This window comes from Pituophis catenifer, unplaced genomic scaffold, assembly GCF_029215685.1.
Source record: "Pituophis catenifer annectens isolate HBS135680 unplaced genomic scaffold, rPitCat1.0.hap2 SCAF_65, whole genome shotgun sequence".
In the NCBI taxonomy this organism is placed as follows: Eukaryota; Metazoa; Chordata; class Lepidosauria; order Squamata; family Colubridae; genus Pituophis; species Pituophis catenifer.
The window spans coordinates 115,158-128,493 of NW_027256945.1; the positions used below are offsets into that span (position 1 = coordinate 115,158).

The 13,336-nt window shown below is 41.3% G+C and overlaps 1 protein-coding gene across 1 annotated transcript; it reads right to left on the reverse strand.

Annotated features, from left to right (window-relative positions):
* Positions 1–10,529: 10,529 nt before the first annotated feature.
* On the reverse strand, positions 10,530–11,543 carry OR2AT4 (olfactory receptor family 2 subfamily AT member 4). The gene has a single exon (XM_070956543.1). It carries the CDS (start codon positions 11,541–11,543, stop codon positions 10,530–10,532), a length of 1,014 nt encoding a protein of 337 aa, XP_070812644.1.
* Positions 11,544–13,336: the final 1,793 nt, after the last annotated feature.

The following is a 13,336-nucleotide window of genomic DNA, read 5'->3' on the forward strand; positions in this document are numbered from 1 at the left end:
AACAAATTTAACCCATGGAATTTGAGACTAAAGAAATTTCCATGAATTCTGAATTCTATTCTATTCTGTTCTGTTCTATTCTATTCTATTCTATTCTATTCTATTCTATTCTATTCTATTCTATTCTATTCTATTCTATTCTACTCTACTCTTCTCTACTCTATTCTATTTTACTCTACTCTACTCTACTCTACTCTACTCTACTCTACTCTACTCTACTCTACTCTACTCTATTCTATTCTATTCTATTCTATTCTATTCTATTCTATTCTAACGAGACAGATGCAGACTTCAGAGTATAATTAGAACTGCAGAAAAAACTGTTATTACCAACCTGCCTTCCATGGACCTGTATACTGCACAAGTCAAAAAGAGGGCTGGGAAAATATCTACCGACCCCTCACATCCTGGACATAAACTGTCTCAACTCCTACCCTCAAAACGATGCTATGGAGCACTGCACACCAGAACAACTAGACACAAAGACAATGTTTTCCCGAATGCCATCACTCTGCAAATAACAAATAATTCCCTCAACACTATCAAACTATTCACAAAGTCTGCACTACTATTACTATTAATCTTCTCATCTTCTCATCATTCCCACCACCCATCTCCTTCCACTTATGACTGTATGACTAACTTTGTTGCTGGATCCTTACAATTTATATCGATATTGTTTCCTGATTGCTTATTTGTACCCTATGACTATCATTAAGTGTTGTACCTTATGATTCTTGACGAACGTATCTTTTCTTTTATGTACACTGAGAGCCTATGCACCAAGACAAATTCCTTGTGTGTCCAATCACACTTGGCCAATAAAGAATTCTATTCTATTCTATTCTATTCTATTCTATTCTATTCTATTCTATTCTATTCTATTCTACTCTACTCTACTCTACTCTACTCTACTCTACTCTACTCTATACTGAGAGCGTATGCACCAAGACAAATTCCTTGTGTGTCCAATCACACTTGGCCAATAAAGAATTCCTATTCTATTCTATTCTATTCTATTCTATTCTATTCTATTCTATTCTATTCTATTCTATTCTATTCTATTCCATTCCATTCTATTCCATTCTATTCCATTCTAGTCTACTCTAATTCTGAATCCTATCCTATCCTAAAATAAATAAAATAAATAAAATAAATAAAATAAATAAACAAAACAAAATTTTAATGAAGACCTAAACTAAACAGGAATTTTCATTTACCTGTGCTCCAAAAGTTCTCAATCACCCATTTCCCCACATTTTTGGATTTTTAGAAGTGGGGGCGTGTTCTGAAGAAACCAAATCCTGTCTAACCATTTTTTGACCGGAACGCAAGAGGATTGCTTTGCATATCACAGCAAAACATAAACCATGGTTTATAAATGGCAGTAGCTAAGATCTTCCAAGAACAATAAGAACGAAGAACGGTCTGTGAAGCTGGTGATCTTTGCAAACCTTGAATGTGATCCATTCATTTCTTGGTTTTGGCTGAGCTGAGTACACGAACGCAGCCATTGTGGCTTGACTGTTACGGATAAAGGTTTATGTGCAAATCAGGCAGAGAGGGGCAGGATGACGTGCGCAGGAACGGTTTTGAATCCAAACGAATCTTACTTTGCTGTTGTAAAGAGAGCGCGTTTCCAGCTGCAGGGGCTCTATGACTTCTGAAAAAAGGTATGTCGAAGACGTGGGGACAAAACCTTTAAAGAAATGCAGAGAAAAGAAAAGTAATATTTGCAGGATTGGCATGGTTTTGATGGTAGGACTGGGGCTCTGAGTAGCAACTCACGGGTTGAGGAGCTGATTTTATTTATTTATTTATTATTTATTTTGTTTGTCAAGGACGTATTTGGTAATAAGTATAAGCATGGATTGGATACATAAAATAGGTAGAAGTAGAAGAAACATTAGGACAGGGACGGTAGGCACACTGGTGCTCTTATGCACGCCCCTATAAATGCCTTATTTTACTGTAACAGAGAGAGTCGGAAGTCAATGCTTCTTTTTCTTTTCTTTTTTTTCCCTAACAGTAACAGAGTTGGAAGCGACCTTGGAGGTCATTTAGTCCAACCCCCTGCTCACGCAGGAGACCTGTACTAGGGATTCGAACTGGCAAACTGCCGACCTTTCTGATCGACAAGCTCAGTGTCTTAGCCACCAAGCCACCTCATCAGCCACCTAATGATGGCGTAAGAAAACCTTATCCCCATCCCGAAATTATTTAATGTCTTTTAAACTGTTTTTTAAATTTTATATGTTATGTTTTCTCTCGGCTGTTCACCGCCCTGAGTCCTGTTTGAGAAGGGCGGTATAAAAATCAAATCAAATCAAATCAAATCAAATCAAATAAATAAATAAATAAATAAATAAATAAATAAATAAATAAATAAATCCCGTCCATCTCTTAGTTCTGGTTTCAGCATAGTTTTTAAAACTTTAATCTGTGTAGTTCTGATATTTTAATATTTTAATGGATTTTCTACCTTATAGAATCACAGAGCTGGAAGAAGGGACCTTGGAGGTCTTCTAGTCCAACCCCCTCCTCAAGCAAAAAAACCCTAGACCAGTGATGGCTAACCTTCTTCCCCTGCCACGCCCACCAAGCCACGCCCACCAAGCCACACCCACAAAACCGGTAGTAAAAAAAATTGGATTTCACCACTGCCCTAGTCCTTCTTTTCATTAAACTAGACATCCCCAGTTCCTGTTTTATAGGTAGCCCTTGACTTAGAATCAGTCGTTTAGTGACGAAAGCTACAACACCCATGAAAAAAAGTGACTTATGACCGGTTTTCACACTTACAACCGTCGCAGCATCCTCATGGGGACGTGATCAAAAATCGGATGTTTGGCTACTGTCTCATATTTATGACGGTGGCAGTGACACCTGGTCCCCTTTTTGCAAATTTCTGACTAGCCAAGTCCATGGGTGAAGTTGGATTCACTTAACAACGGTGTTGCTCACTTAGCAATTTCAGTGATTCACTTAACAACGGTGGCCAGAGAGGTCGTAAAAATGGGGGCAAAACTCACTTCGCAACATAAACGGTGGACTCAATTGAGGTCGTAATTTGAGGACAACCTGTACAATGGATTGGAGCATTTACACATACGGAGTTGGCATGCGTGTGATTTAAACACACATGTGCAGCCCCCTGGGGGGGGGTAAACTGACATGGGGGGGGTTGTTTCTCCCACTCTTTGCACCCACCAGGACTGAGGAAGAGGAGGAGCAGCAGCAAGACCCCCAAACGTGGCACCTCCAGCCTCCACCAAGGAAAGAGCTGCTCCCTCTCCGCCATTTTGCTGAAGCCCCTCCCTCCTCACGGTTCCAACTGTCACCTGCCCTGAAGCCCCACCCCTTGGGTATAAAGCCCCGCCTCCTCAGATTCCAAGTTTCAATGGCCACTCAGGACCAAACCGTCCTCCTTCTGGATCCACCCTACTGCTCTCCGATTGGCTCCTTAACTCAGCCCCGCCTCTTTCATGTTTTTGAGAAGCAGTCTCTACCTCATGTCCCGCCTTCCTCATGCCCCACCCCTTCAGCTGCCACTCAAGTCCAAGCCCCACCTCTCCCCAGGCTTCCAATGAAAGCAGCATGCATCTCCCAGTAGACAGGAAAGCAGGCCGAGCTGCAGAGGCTTCTGGGTAATTTTAGGCCACGGGTCCTGCCCTTCCTACCTCACAGGGTTGTGAAGACAAAATTAGGAGAAATAACCAGGAAGCTGCCTTGAGCTCTGAAAGAGAAGAACAGATATAAGAGCTAATAATAGCTCTTATAATAAAATAATAATGATAATATAATTATAATAATATATAATAATATAAATATACAGTATTACAATAATAAGATAATCAGGATGGTGGGGATTATTATTATTATTTAAAAATTGGCCATTAAAATGCATAGTGCAATTTCAAAAGCATGCTAAGGAAGGTTGTATTTTTCAGAGAAATCAGACAATGTTTTAATTCTTTGATACAATTTTGCTAAAATTGTATTTTCTGTTTCTATTGTACATTGGGCAGAGTCAATTCGGAATTAGGCAGTGCCTAAACTGAATAAACTACTGTACATTAATTATAATTTATTCCTAATTCCCAGGCTTGGTTTGTGGATAAAACTGGAGAAGGGTTTTACTTACTTATTCTATTTGCACAATGGCAAAATTTATTTGCTTACTTAATCTATTTGCATATTGCCAAATTTACTTGCTCGCTTATTCCATTTGCATATTCCCAATTTATTTGCTTACTTATTTTATTTGCATATTGACAAATTTATTTGCTTATTTATTCTATTTGCATGTTGTCAGATCAGGTGATTAGAGAAAGCCAGGACGTAAATTTCACAAACATTAAATAAACTCAGGGAGCCACTAACTAGAGCAGCACACAAATAATATACTATTAATAAATAAAAGCTGAAAAAAATGACAAACAGGAAAAAAAACAGTATCTCTAGAAAAAAAATCAAAGGGCATGCAGAATCTTTTGTTGATTGGCGGAAAGCACATAGTCAGAAAATAAATAAATAAGCACTAATAAAATTAATTGAAATCTGCACAGCAGGAATGTTTAAAATCAAAACTGTAAACAGAATAGTAATAATAGATAATACAACCAAATACCAGTAGTGTAATAGTACTAGTGCCGTAGTAGTAATGTAGTAGTATTATAATAATACTAACACAATTGATAATAATATGGAAAGAAGGTAACATCTTAGATGTAGTAGTAATAATGATGATGATATGGAAAAAATAGATAACACACACAAAAATTTCAGGACGACAATAGGACACAGTACTGTAATTAAACTGATTTCTTTTTAAAAAAAATCAACAGTTTATTATAGTGTACACCACATATTCTAGGGCAGGGGTTCTCATATGATGCACAGATTTCAAATCCCAGAATTCCCCAGCCAACATGCTGGTTGGGGAATTCTGGGAGTCAAAGTCCACCCATGCTGTCTGGAGATTTTTGGGAATTGAAGTCCTCCCACGTTGGCTAGGGAATTCTGGGAGTCAAAATTCACCCGTGTTGGCTAGGTAATTTTGGGAGTCAACGTCCATCCATCTTAAAGCATGCTGGCTGGGGAATTCTGGGAGTTGAAGTCCACTTATCATGGCTAGGGAATTCTGGGAGTTGAAGTCCACCTATCATGGCTAGGGAATTCTGGGAGTTGAAGTCCACCTATCATGGCTAGGGAATTCTGGGAGTTGAAGTCCACCTATCATGACTAGGGAATTCTGGGAATCAAAGTCAGTTGAAATCTGCTGGAAAAAGGACTAAGAGCATCCACTTGCCCCAGGTGGAGGCTCCACCCCCTCTGCTCTAGCCCCGCCCATAGTGGTCCTTTGCCTGGCCTTCCTCTCGCTGTGGGCCGTTGCCCGGGGCAACCAAGCAGCAGCTAGAGGGATGAAGGCAACTGCTAGGCCGCTGGCAGGAGCATCAGGGCCTCTGTGACCCCTCGATTAAGTGGGTTCAGAGCCCCCCTCCGACAGCAGCTACTTCTTCCCCCTCCAGGTGATGCCCCACCCCAAAAGGGCCTGCTGAGCCATTTCCTCTAGGCATGTGCAGAGTTCTAGCCTTTCTGAAGAGAAAAGCAAGGGCCGGCCTGTCAAAAAGGAAAAGAGCAAACATGGCTAGAGAAGGAAAGTCAAAAAAGTCAAGATGGCGGTTGGGACCACCCAAACCAAAGCTCTACCCGGCGAACTGTGAAATGGGCAGCTTTGTCAATTTAGCAAATAAGGAAATATATATTTATTTAGGACCTGCACAGTGCGGGGAACACATGTCCTTTCTTTTCAAGGACAGTCTTTATTTTATCTTTATTTTATTTTATCTGACTTTCTTTTGGAAAGCTGCCCATTAGATTTATTTCATTTCATGATTGATTTCCTCAGTTCGGCTCTCGAATTTTCCTCTTTGTTAAAGCAAAGTTATAAACATAAAGAATGACAGCTTTATTATATCTTTCAGATTTGTCCAAACCTTTTTTGAGGCCTAGCCTTTATTTTCTGGCAAGAAAACACTGTAGCTGTAATGATGTAAACTCTGGGCCTGCCTCGACTTTCTTTTGGCACCCCTGTAAACAATCCCCTGAGAGTATCTCTGACCATGTGCAGAGAGCCTTCCCTTGTCGAAAAGCTGGCTCCACAAAGGCATCCTCATGAGAGGGGGTATCCTTCATGAGATCTGCAAAGATGGCCTCTTTGTCCTTGCCCTTGCCTTCGTCTTTCTTTCTTTCTTTCTTTCTTTCTTTCTTTCTTTCTTTCTTTCTTTCTTTCTTTCTTTCTTTCTTTCTTTCCCTTCCTTCCTTTCTCTCTCTCTCTTTCTTTTTCTTTCTTTCTTTTTCTTTCTTTTTCTTTTTTCTTTTCCTTCCTTCCTTCCTCCCTCCCTCCCTCCTCCCTCCCTCCCTTTCTTTCTTTCCCCTCCTCTTCCTTCCTTCCTCTCTCTCTCTCTCTCTCTCTCTTTCTTTCTTTCTTTCTTGTTTTTATTTAATTTGAATCCTGCCTTTATTAGTTTTCCAAGTAACTCAAGAAGATGAAGATATCCACCATATCTACCTCTTCCTATTTTCCCCACAACAACAACCTTGTGAGGTGGTCTGGGCTGAGAGATCATGACAGGCTCAAAATCACCTAGCTTGCTTTCATGCTAATGGGAATTTACTCCTCCAGCTTGGCTTTCTCAAAACAAAACAGCATTTGTCGATTAGTCCTCAGCTCATTTTTAAAGTCTACTAAGGCATTATATTTTATATATAGGTCGTCCTCGACTTAGGACCACAACTGAGCCCAAAATTTCCATTGCTAACCAAGACGATTGTTAAGGGAATTTTGCCCCATTTTATGTCGTAGGTGTTAAGTGACTCGCTCCAGTTGTTAAGTTATTAAGCGTCTGAATTTTAAGTACATGACCAGGAAGTTGCTGCAATGGTTGTACGTTTGTGAAAATCCGTCATAAGTCACTTTTTTTCAGTGCCGTTGTAACTTTGGTCACTAAATGAATTGTCGTAAGTTGAGGACCGTCTTTGCAGCTTCTTCATTCCTAGCGAACTTTTATGAATTTTGAGAAAAAGTGTTGATTGTAATTGTGATTTTTTTTTTCCCTTGCATTTTCTTTTTCAAGGCCACTCTTGGTCTTTCTCCTCTTCAGGAAGTGAAGACACTGAATGGGAAAATTCAAACTTTTCCTGAGATTCCATGGTTAATAGGACTCCCTCTGCACGGCAAGAAAAGAAATAATTTCCTCAAATCTCTTGACTGGGGCTCTTCCGTTTACTGATGGTCTGGAGAAGTTGAAAATTAAAGGACTGAGATTAGAGCAATGCTTGAAGTCCGAAAAAAAAAGCCAGATGTATGCTTGTCAGTTGGAAGCGTCTCACTTCCTAAACCCCAGATGTGAGTAGTGACAACATTAGAAGCTACGCAGAGCTCCTGATAGGTGAGTAGTCCTCATTTTTTCAGTCATTAGAAACAGTGAATAGTGATAAAGGAGAATATTTTGTCGCTCAGGGCTGAAATGAGGGTTTCTTGGTGCTCTTTGAGGTTGGATGGTTTTCTTGCAGACGTTTTATGACCCAACTAGGGAATGTCATCAGTGCTAGAGAAAAAAGAGGAAGGAAAAAGGAGGAAGGAGAAGGAGGACAAAGACAAGGAGAAGGATTGTGGGGTCCTTGGTGTTCTCTCAGTTTGTTTTCTTGCAGACAATTCATGACTCAACTAGGGAATATTTATTTATTTATTTATTGGTTCGATTTATATGCTGCCCTTCTCCGGAGACTCAGGGCGGCTTACAATGCGTTAAGCAACAGCCTTCATACTTTTGTATATACCTGCTTAGTAGGGCTTTCAGGCCCCCCTAAGCGGTGTTCTTTTTTATACAAAGTCAGTTTATTGCCCCCACAAACCGGGTCCTCATTTTACCTACCTTGGAAGGATGGAAGGCTGAGTCAACCTTGAGCCTGGTGAGATTCGAACTTGCAGTAATTGCAGGCAGTTGGTGTTACTTAACAGTGCTTTAGTCTGCTGCGCCACCCAGGCTCATAAGTGCTAAATAAATATCATAAATATCATCAGTGCTAAAGGAGAAAGGAAAAAAGAGGAAGGAAAAAGGAGGCAGGAGAAGGAGAGGGAGGAGAAGGAGAAGGAGAAGGAGAAGGAGAAGGAGAAGGAGAAGGAGAAGGAGAAGGAGAAGGAGAAGGAGAAGGAGAAGGAGAAGGAGAAGGAGAAGGAGAAGAAGGATTGTGGGGTCCTTAGTGTTTTCTCAGCTTCTTTTCTTGCAGACATTTCATGACTCAACTAGGGAATATCATCAGTGCTAGAAGAGTGAGGGTTTGCAGAGAGGAGGAGATGGAGAATGGGATGAGGAGGAAGAGGAGGAGTAATACAGCAGCTGAGGGTGGAGGTTCTTTCTCCAAGTTTGTGGGTTGGTTTCCGAAGGTTTCATTACCAGGCTAGGTAACATCTTCAGCGGAGTGTAAGGAATGTCTGCACCTGTGTTTTTCTACTCATAAAGGCTTTGTGTGGTCCGTAGGTCTTGTGATGGGTCAGGTGTGTGGGTCCCATCAGGTGAGGCCCTTGTGATGGGTCTTGTGATGGGGAGGTCATGTCAGATGAGGGTCACTGAGTGATGAAGTGCTGGTTGCGGGGGGCATGTGTGGGTTGGTTGAGGGTCGGTACCGTCGCTGGTTGGCTGTGGGGTTGATTTAGATTCTGAGGGGTTCATAGGCTGGTTGTAGGTCGATGTGTGTCACCACCTTTTGGGGTGCTCACAATCTTTTGGGCACCGGTTCTGTGAAGACAGGTTTTCCATGGATTGGAGGGAGTTGGGGACTGGTGCCAGTCCATGGACCGGGGATTGGGGGACCCCTGATGTAATAAACATATCACCAACAAAATATGGACATCCAAAGCTATTAAAACATCAAAGTCAGATTAATATATATAATCAGTTCTTCCAAACACACAATAACTTTAGGAGGGTGCAAAAATACATTTTAATGAACAATTCTTCTCAGTGCATCTCCAATAATACAAGGCTTGGGCCATTTCTTTCCTAAACCAAAGTGTTCCAGTAAGTCCAAACTATTATTTTTGGCTGACTATTCTGATGTCTAAAATGTGCCATCTATCAGGAACTCAGGAAGAGGCCCTCTATACAGCAAAAAGTAATTAACTTTTAGTCTCTTGAGCCGGTCTGTCCAGTTCAGCTTGTATTCAGTTAATAATTCAAGCCGTGTATTGAATCATGAGTCTGGGAACTGATGCTCTTGAGGGTGTTTCTACTATTAAATTTTGTCTTTAGTTCTCATTTGGTTCTCTGGAGGCTAAACCATATGATGAACAGTTGCAGGAATTGGGTCTGTCTGCTTTAATGAAGAGAAGGAGAGGGGGGGATGATAGCAGTCTTCCAATATTTGAGGGGCTGCCCCAAAGAATATAGATTAACAGAGTTGGAAGGGACCTTGGAGGTCTTCTAGTCCAACCCCCTGCTTAGGCAGGAAACCCTACACCACTTCAGACAAATGGTTATCCAACCTCTTCTTAAAAATTTCCAGTGCTGGGGCATTTACAACTTCTGGAGGCAAGTTGTTCCACTGATTAATTGTTCTGACTGTCAGGAAATTTCTCCTTAGTTCTAAATTACTTCTCTCCTTGATTAGTTTCCACCCATTGCTTCTTGTCCTGCCCTCAGGTGCTTTGGAGAATAGTTTGACTTCCTCTTCTTTGGGGCAGCCCCTGAGATATTGGAACATTGCTTTCATGTCTCCCCTGGTCCTTCTTTTCATTAAACTAGACATGCCCAATTCCAGCAACTGTTCTTCATATGAAGAGTGGGTTCCACCTATTCTCCAAAGCCCCTGAAGGCAAGACAAGAAACAATGGATGGAAACTAATCAAGGAGACAAGCAAGCTGGAATTAAGGAGAAATTTCCTGACAGTGAGGACAATTAACCAGTGGAACAGCTTGCCACCAGAAGTTGTGGGTGCTCCATCACTGGAGGTTTTTAAGAAGAGGTTGGACAACCATTTGTCCAGAATGAAGTAAGGTCTCCTGTCCAAGCAGGGGATTGGACTAGAAGACCACTAAGGTCCCTTCCAATCCTATGATTCTATCATTCTTGGGGTGCATTCTTTATTAATCCCATTTTTAGTTTGTCCATGCTTGATGTTTTCTAACTGCAAAATGCCCAGATGCTTGTAGGCTTCATCCTATTGGCTTTGTCTTCAATTTAGGCTTATCAGCAAATGTAACACAACTCTCTTCGATTCACAAATAATATCTGGCTGAAATTATGATTTCTTATCAGGCAAATACAGTGTAATAGGTGCAAAATAAAATATAAAAATGTTTTAAGGCTCTTTTCAACAAAATATACAAGAGTTTACCAGCTCTTAGTCAGAGAAATAAAATTATTATTATTATTATTAGAAGACTAACAAGTCCTGAAGCGAATGTAATTAGGTATGCAGAACCTAATTTAAATTAAAGGGCTCCACTAATAGAAAACCCCCATTAATTAAAACACGGTTTTAAGTCTCCTTGGAGACCCACTTGCTCTAAACAGAGCCTTTCTTTCTTCATGGAGAAGACTTTTGAGGACGCCAGCTGTCTCACTGCCCTCTTGATGTCCCTGTTTCTCAGAGTGTAAATCAGAGGGTTGACCAAAGGCGTTAAAATGGCAAAAGTCATGTCGCTCAGAATGTGGATGTCGCTGGGCATCTGGACACGGTAGGAGAGAAAGGCCAGAGCAATGGAGAAGTAGTACGTGATGACCACCACCAGGTGGGAGAAGCAAGTGGAGAAAGTCTTACTGCGACCTTCCTTGGACCTGATCTGCAAGACAGAGACCATGATGCAGGCGTAGGAGATGACCACAAGCAGCAGCGGGCCGAAGGCGACAGTCATAGAAATGGTAAAGCCCAGAAAACTCTGGAACGTGGTGTCGGCATTTTGGCAAGCGGCCTGGACTACCGCCAAGTGGTCGCAGAAGCAGTGGTTGACCCTGGGCGCCTGGCGAAAGGTCAGCTGAAACGACTGGACAACCGGCTGGATGGGGACCAGCAGCGCGCAGAACCAAGCTCCGGCAGCCAGCTGCAGGTTCTTCTGCTTGGTCATCCGGACCGCGTAGTGCAAGGGATGGCAGATGGCCTCGTAGCGGTCGTAGGACATCACCACCAGGAGAAAGGTCTCCGTCACCGCCAGCCCGTGGAAGAAGTACATCTGCAAGAAGCATCCCTTGGAGGAGACCGACTTGGCATTGATCAAGAACATGGCCAGCATTCGGGGGATGGTGATGGTGGTGAGCAGGATGTCCAAGATGGAAAGGTTGGTCAGGAAAAAGTACATGGGCTTGTGGAGTTTGGGGTCGGTGGCCACGGCCACGATGATGGTGGCGTTACTGGAAAGGATGAGCAGGTAGAAGGCGAGGAAGACGAAAAAGAGGGGGAACTGGTGATCCTGGAGGCTGGGGAAGCCGACAAGCCAGAAGGATGGGACGGAACCCCCCGTGAAGTTGCAACTCTCCATTTTTTGTGAAAGGCTCAAGGGGTCTAGTAAACGAAAAAGGAGATACCGGAGGAGAGGAGAGTGTCAGCTTTGCCCATAAATACCTCTGCAAAGTCCTTCTAACCATTGAGCTACTTGAGTTTATTCTAATTGATCGTTATCTTATTTATCACTTTCTTCTCCAGAACCTTGAGGCAGCTTACAACAACCATAGGACACATTTTGTACCTCTAAAACAACTTGGCTACCATAGATGTTCTGGAACGCACATGAGTTCCTCTATTTTTTAAACAGAATACCGGAGCTGAAGGTCTTCGAATCCAGCCCACTGATCAAGCAGAAGACCCTAGACCATTTCAGACAAATGGTTGTCCAATGTCTTCTTGAAAGCCTCCAGTGATGGAGCCCCCACAACTTCTGGTGGCAATTGTTTCCACTGTCGTGTCATTTCTCCTTAGTTCCGGGTTGATTCTCTCCTTGATCCACTACTCCTCTTTAAATGTTTATTTATTAAGAAAATTTATATGGCCACCCAACTCACTTACTCACTCACTCGCTTTCAGAAATAAAATCCCATCTCAACACCCAATGAACTCCCAACCTTCCTGGTGACAACACTCAAACCAACCATTTGATGGACTCTGTGTCCCCAATGGGGTCCCCAGGCCCGCTGGCCAAACCATCGACTGAAATAAAATTAAGACTCATCTCTCTTATGGATATGAGACTAAAATGTGGAAAGCATAAAAACGAAACTCAAGAGAATTATGATAAGAATTATTATATATTTTATTATTATACAGTACTTATATAAAAGTATTCTCTCTCTCTCTTTTAATATAAATCAACAATTTTAATTGTTTTTATATTTACCTGTTTATAAGCTGCCCAGAGTTGCCTTATCAGCGAGATGGGCAGCATATAAATTTAACAAACAAACAAACAAATAAATAAATACACATCTCTATTTTACGTTTAGTGTTTCGGGGCAACATATTCTAAGAATTATGGTCATGGGAGCAGTGCATTCTTGTTCATTTTAAATTAGTTAATCTTGGGCATGCATGTGTAGAAAAATAGTTACAAGCATGCAAATAATAAAATAAAATAAAATATGTGTGTGTCCAATCACACTTGGTCAATGAAGAATTCTATTCTATTCTATTCTATTCTATTCTATTCTATTCTATTCTATTCTATTCTATTCTATTCTATTCTATTCTATTCTATTCTATTCTCTCTTCCCTTCCCTTCCCTTCCCTATTCTACTCTACTCTACTCTACTCTATTCTACTCTACTCTTTCCTACTCTACTCTACTCTACTCTACTCTACTCTACTCTACTCTACTCTACTCTACTCTACTCTATTCTATTCTCTCTTCTCTTCTCTTCTCTTCTCTTCTCTTCTCTTCTCTTCTCTTCTCTTCTCTTCTCTTCTCTTCTCTTCTCTTCTCTTCTCTTCTCTTCCCTTCCCTTCCCTTCCCTTCCCTTCCCTATTCTACTCTACTCTACTCTACTCTACTCTACTCTACTCTACTCTACTCTATTCTACTCTACTCTATTCTACTCTACTCTTTCCTACTCTTTCCTACTCTACTCTACTGTACTCTACTGTACTCTACTGTACTCTACTCTACTCTACTCTACTCTATTCTATTCTATTCTATTCTATTCTATTCTATTCTATTCTATTCTATTCTATTCTATTCTATTCTATTCTATTCTATTCTCTCTTCCCTTCCCTTCCCTTCCCTATTCTACTCTACTCTACTCTACTCTATTCTACTCTACTCTTTCCTACTCTACTCTACTC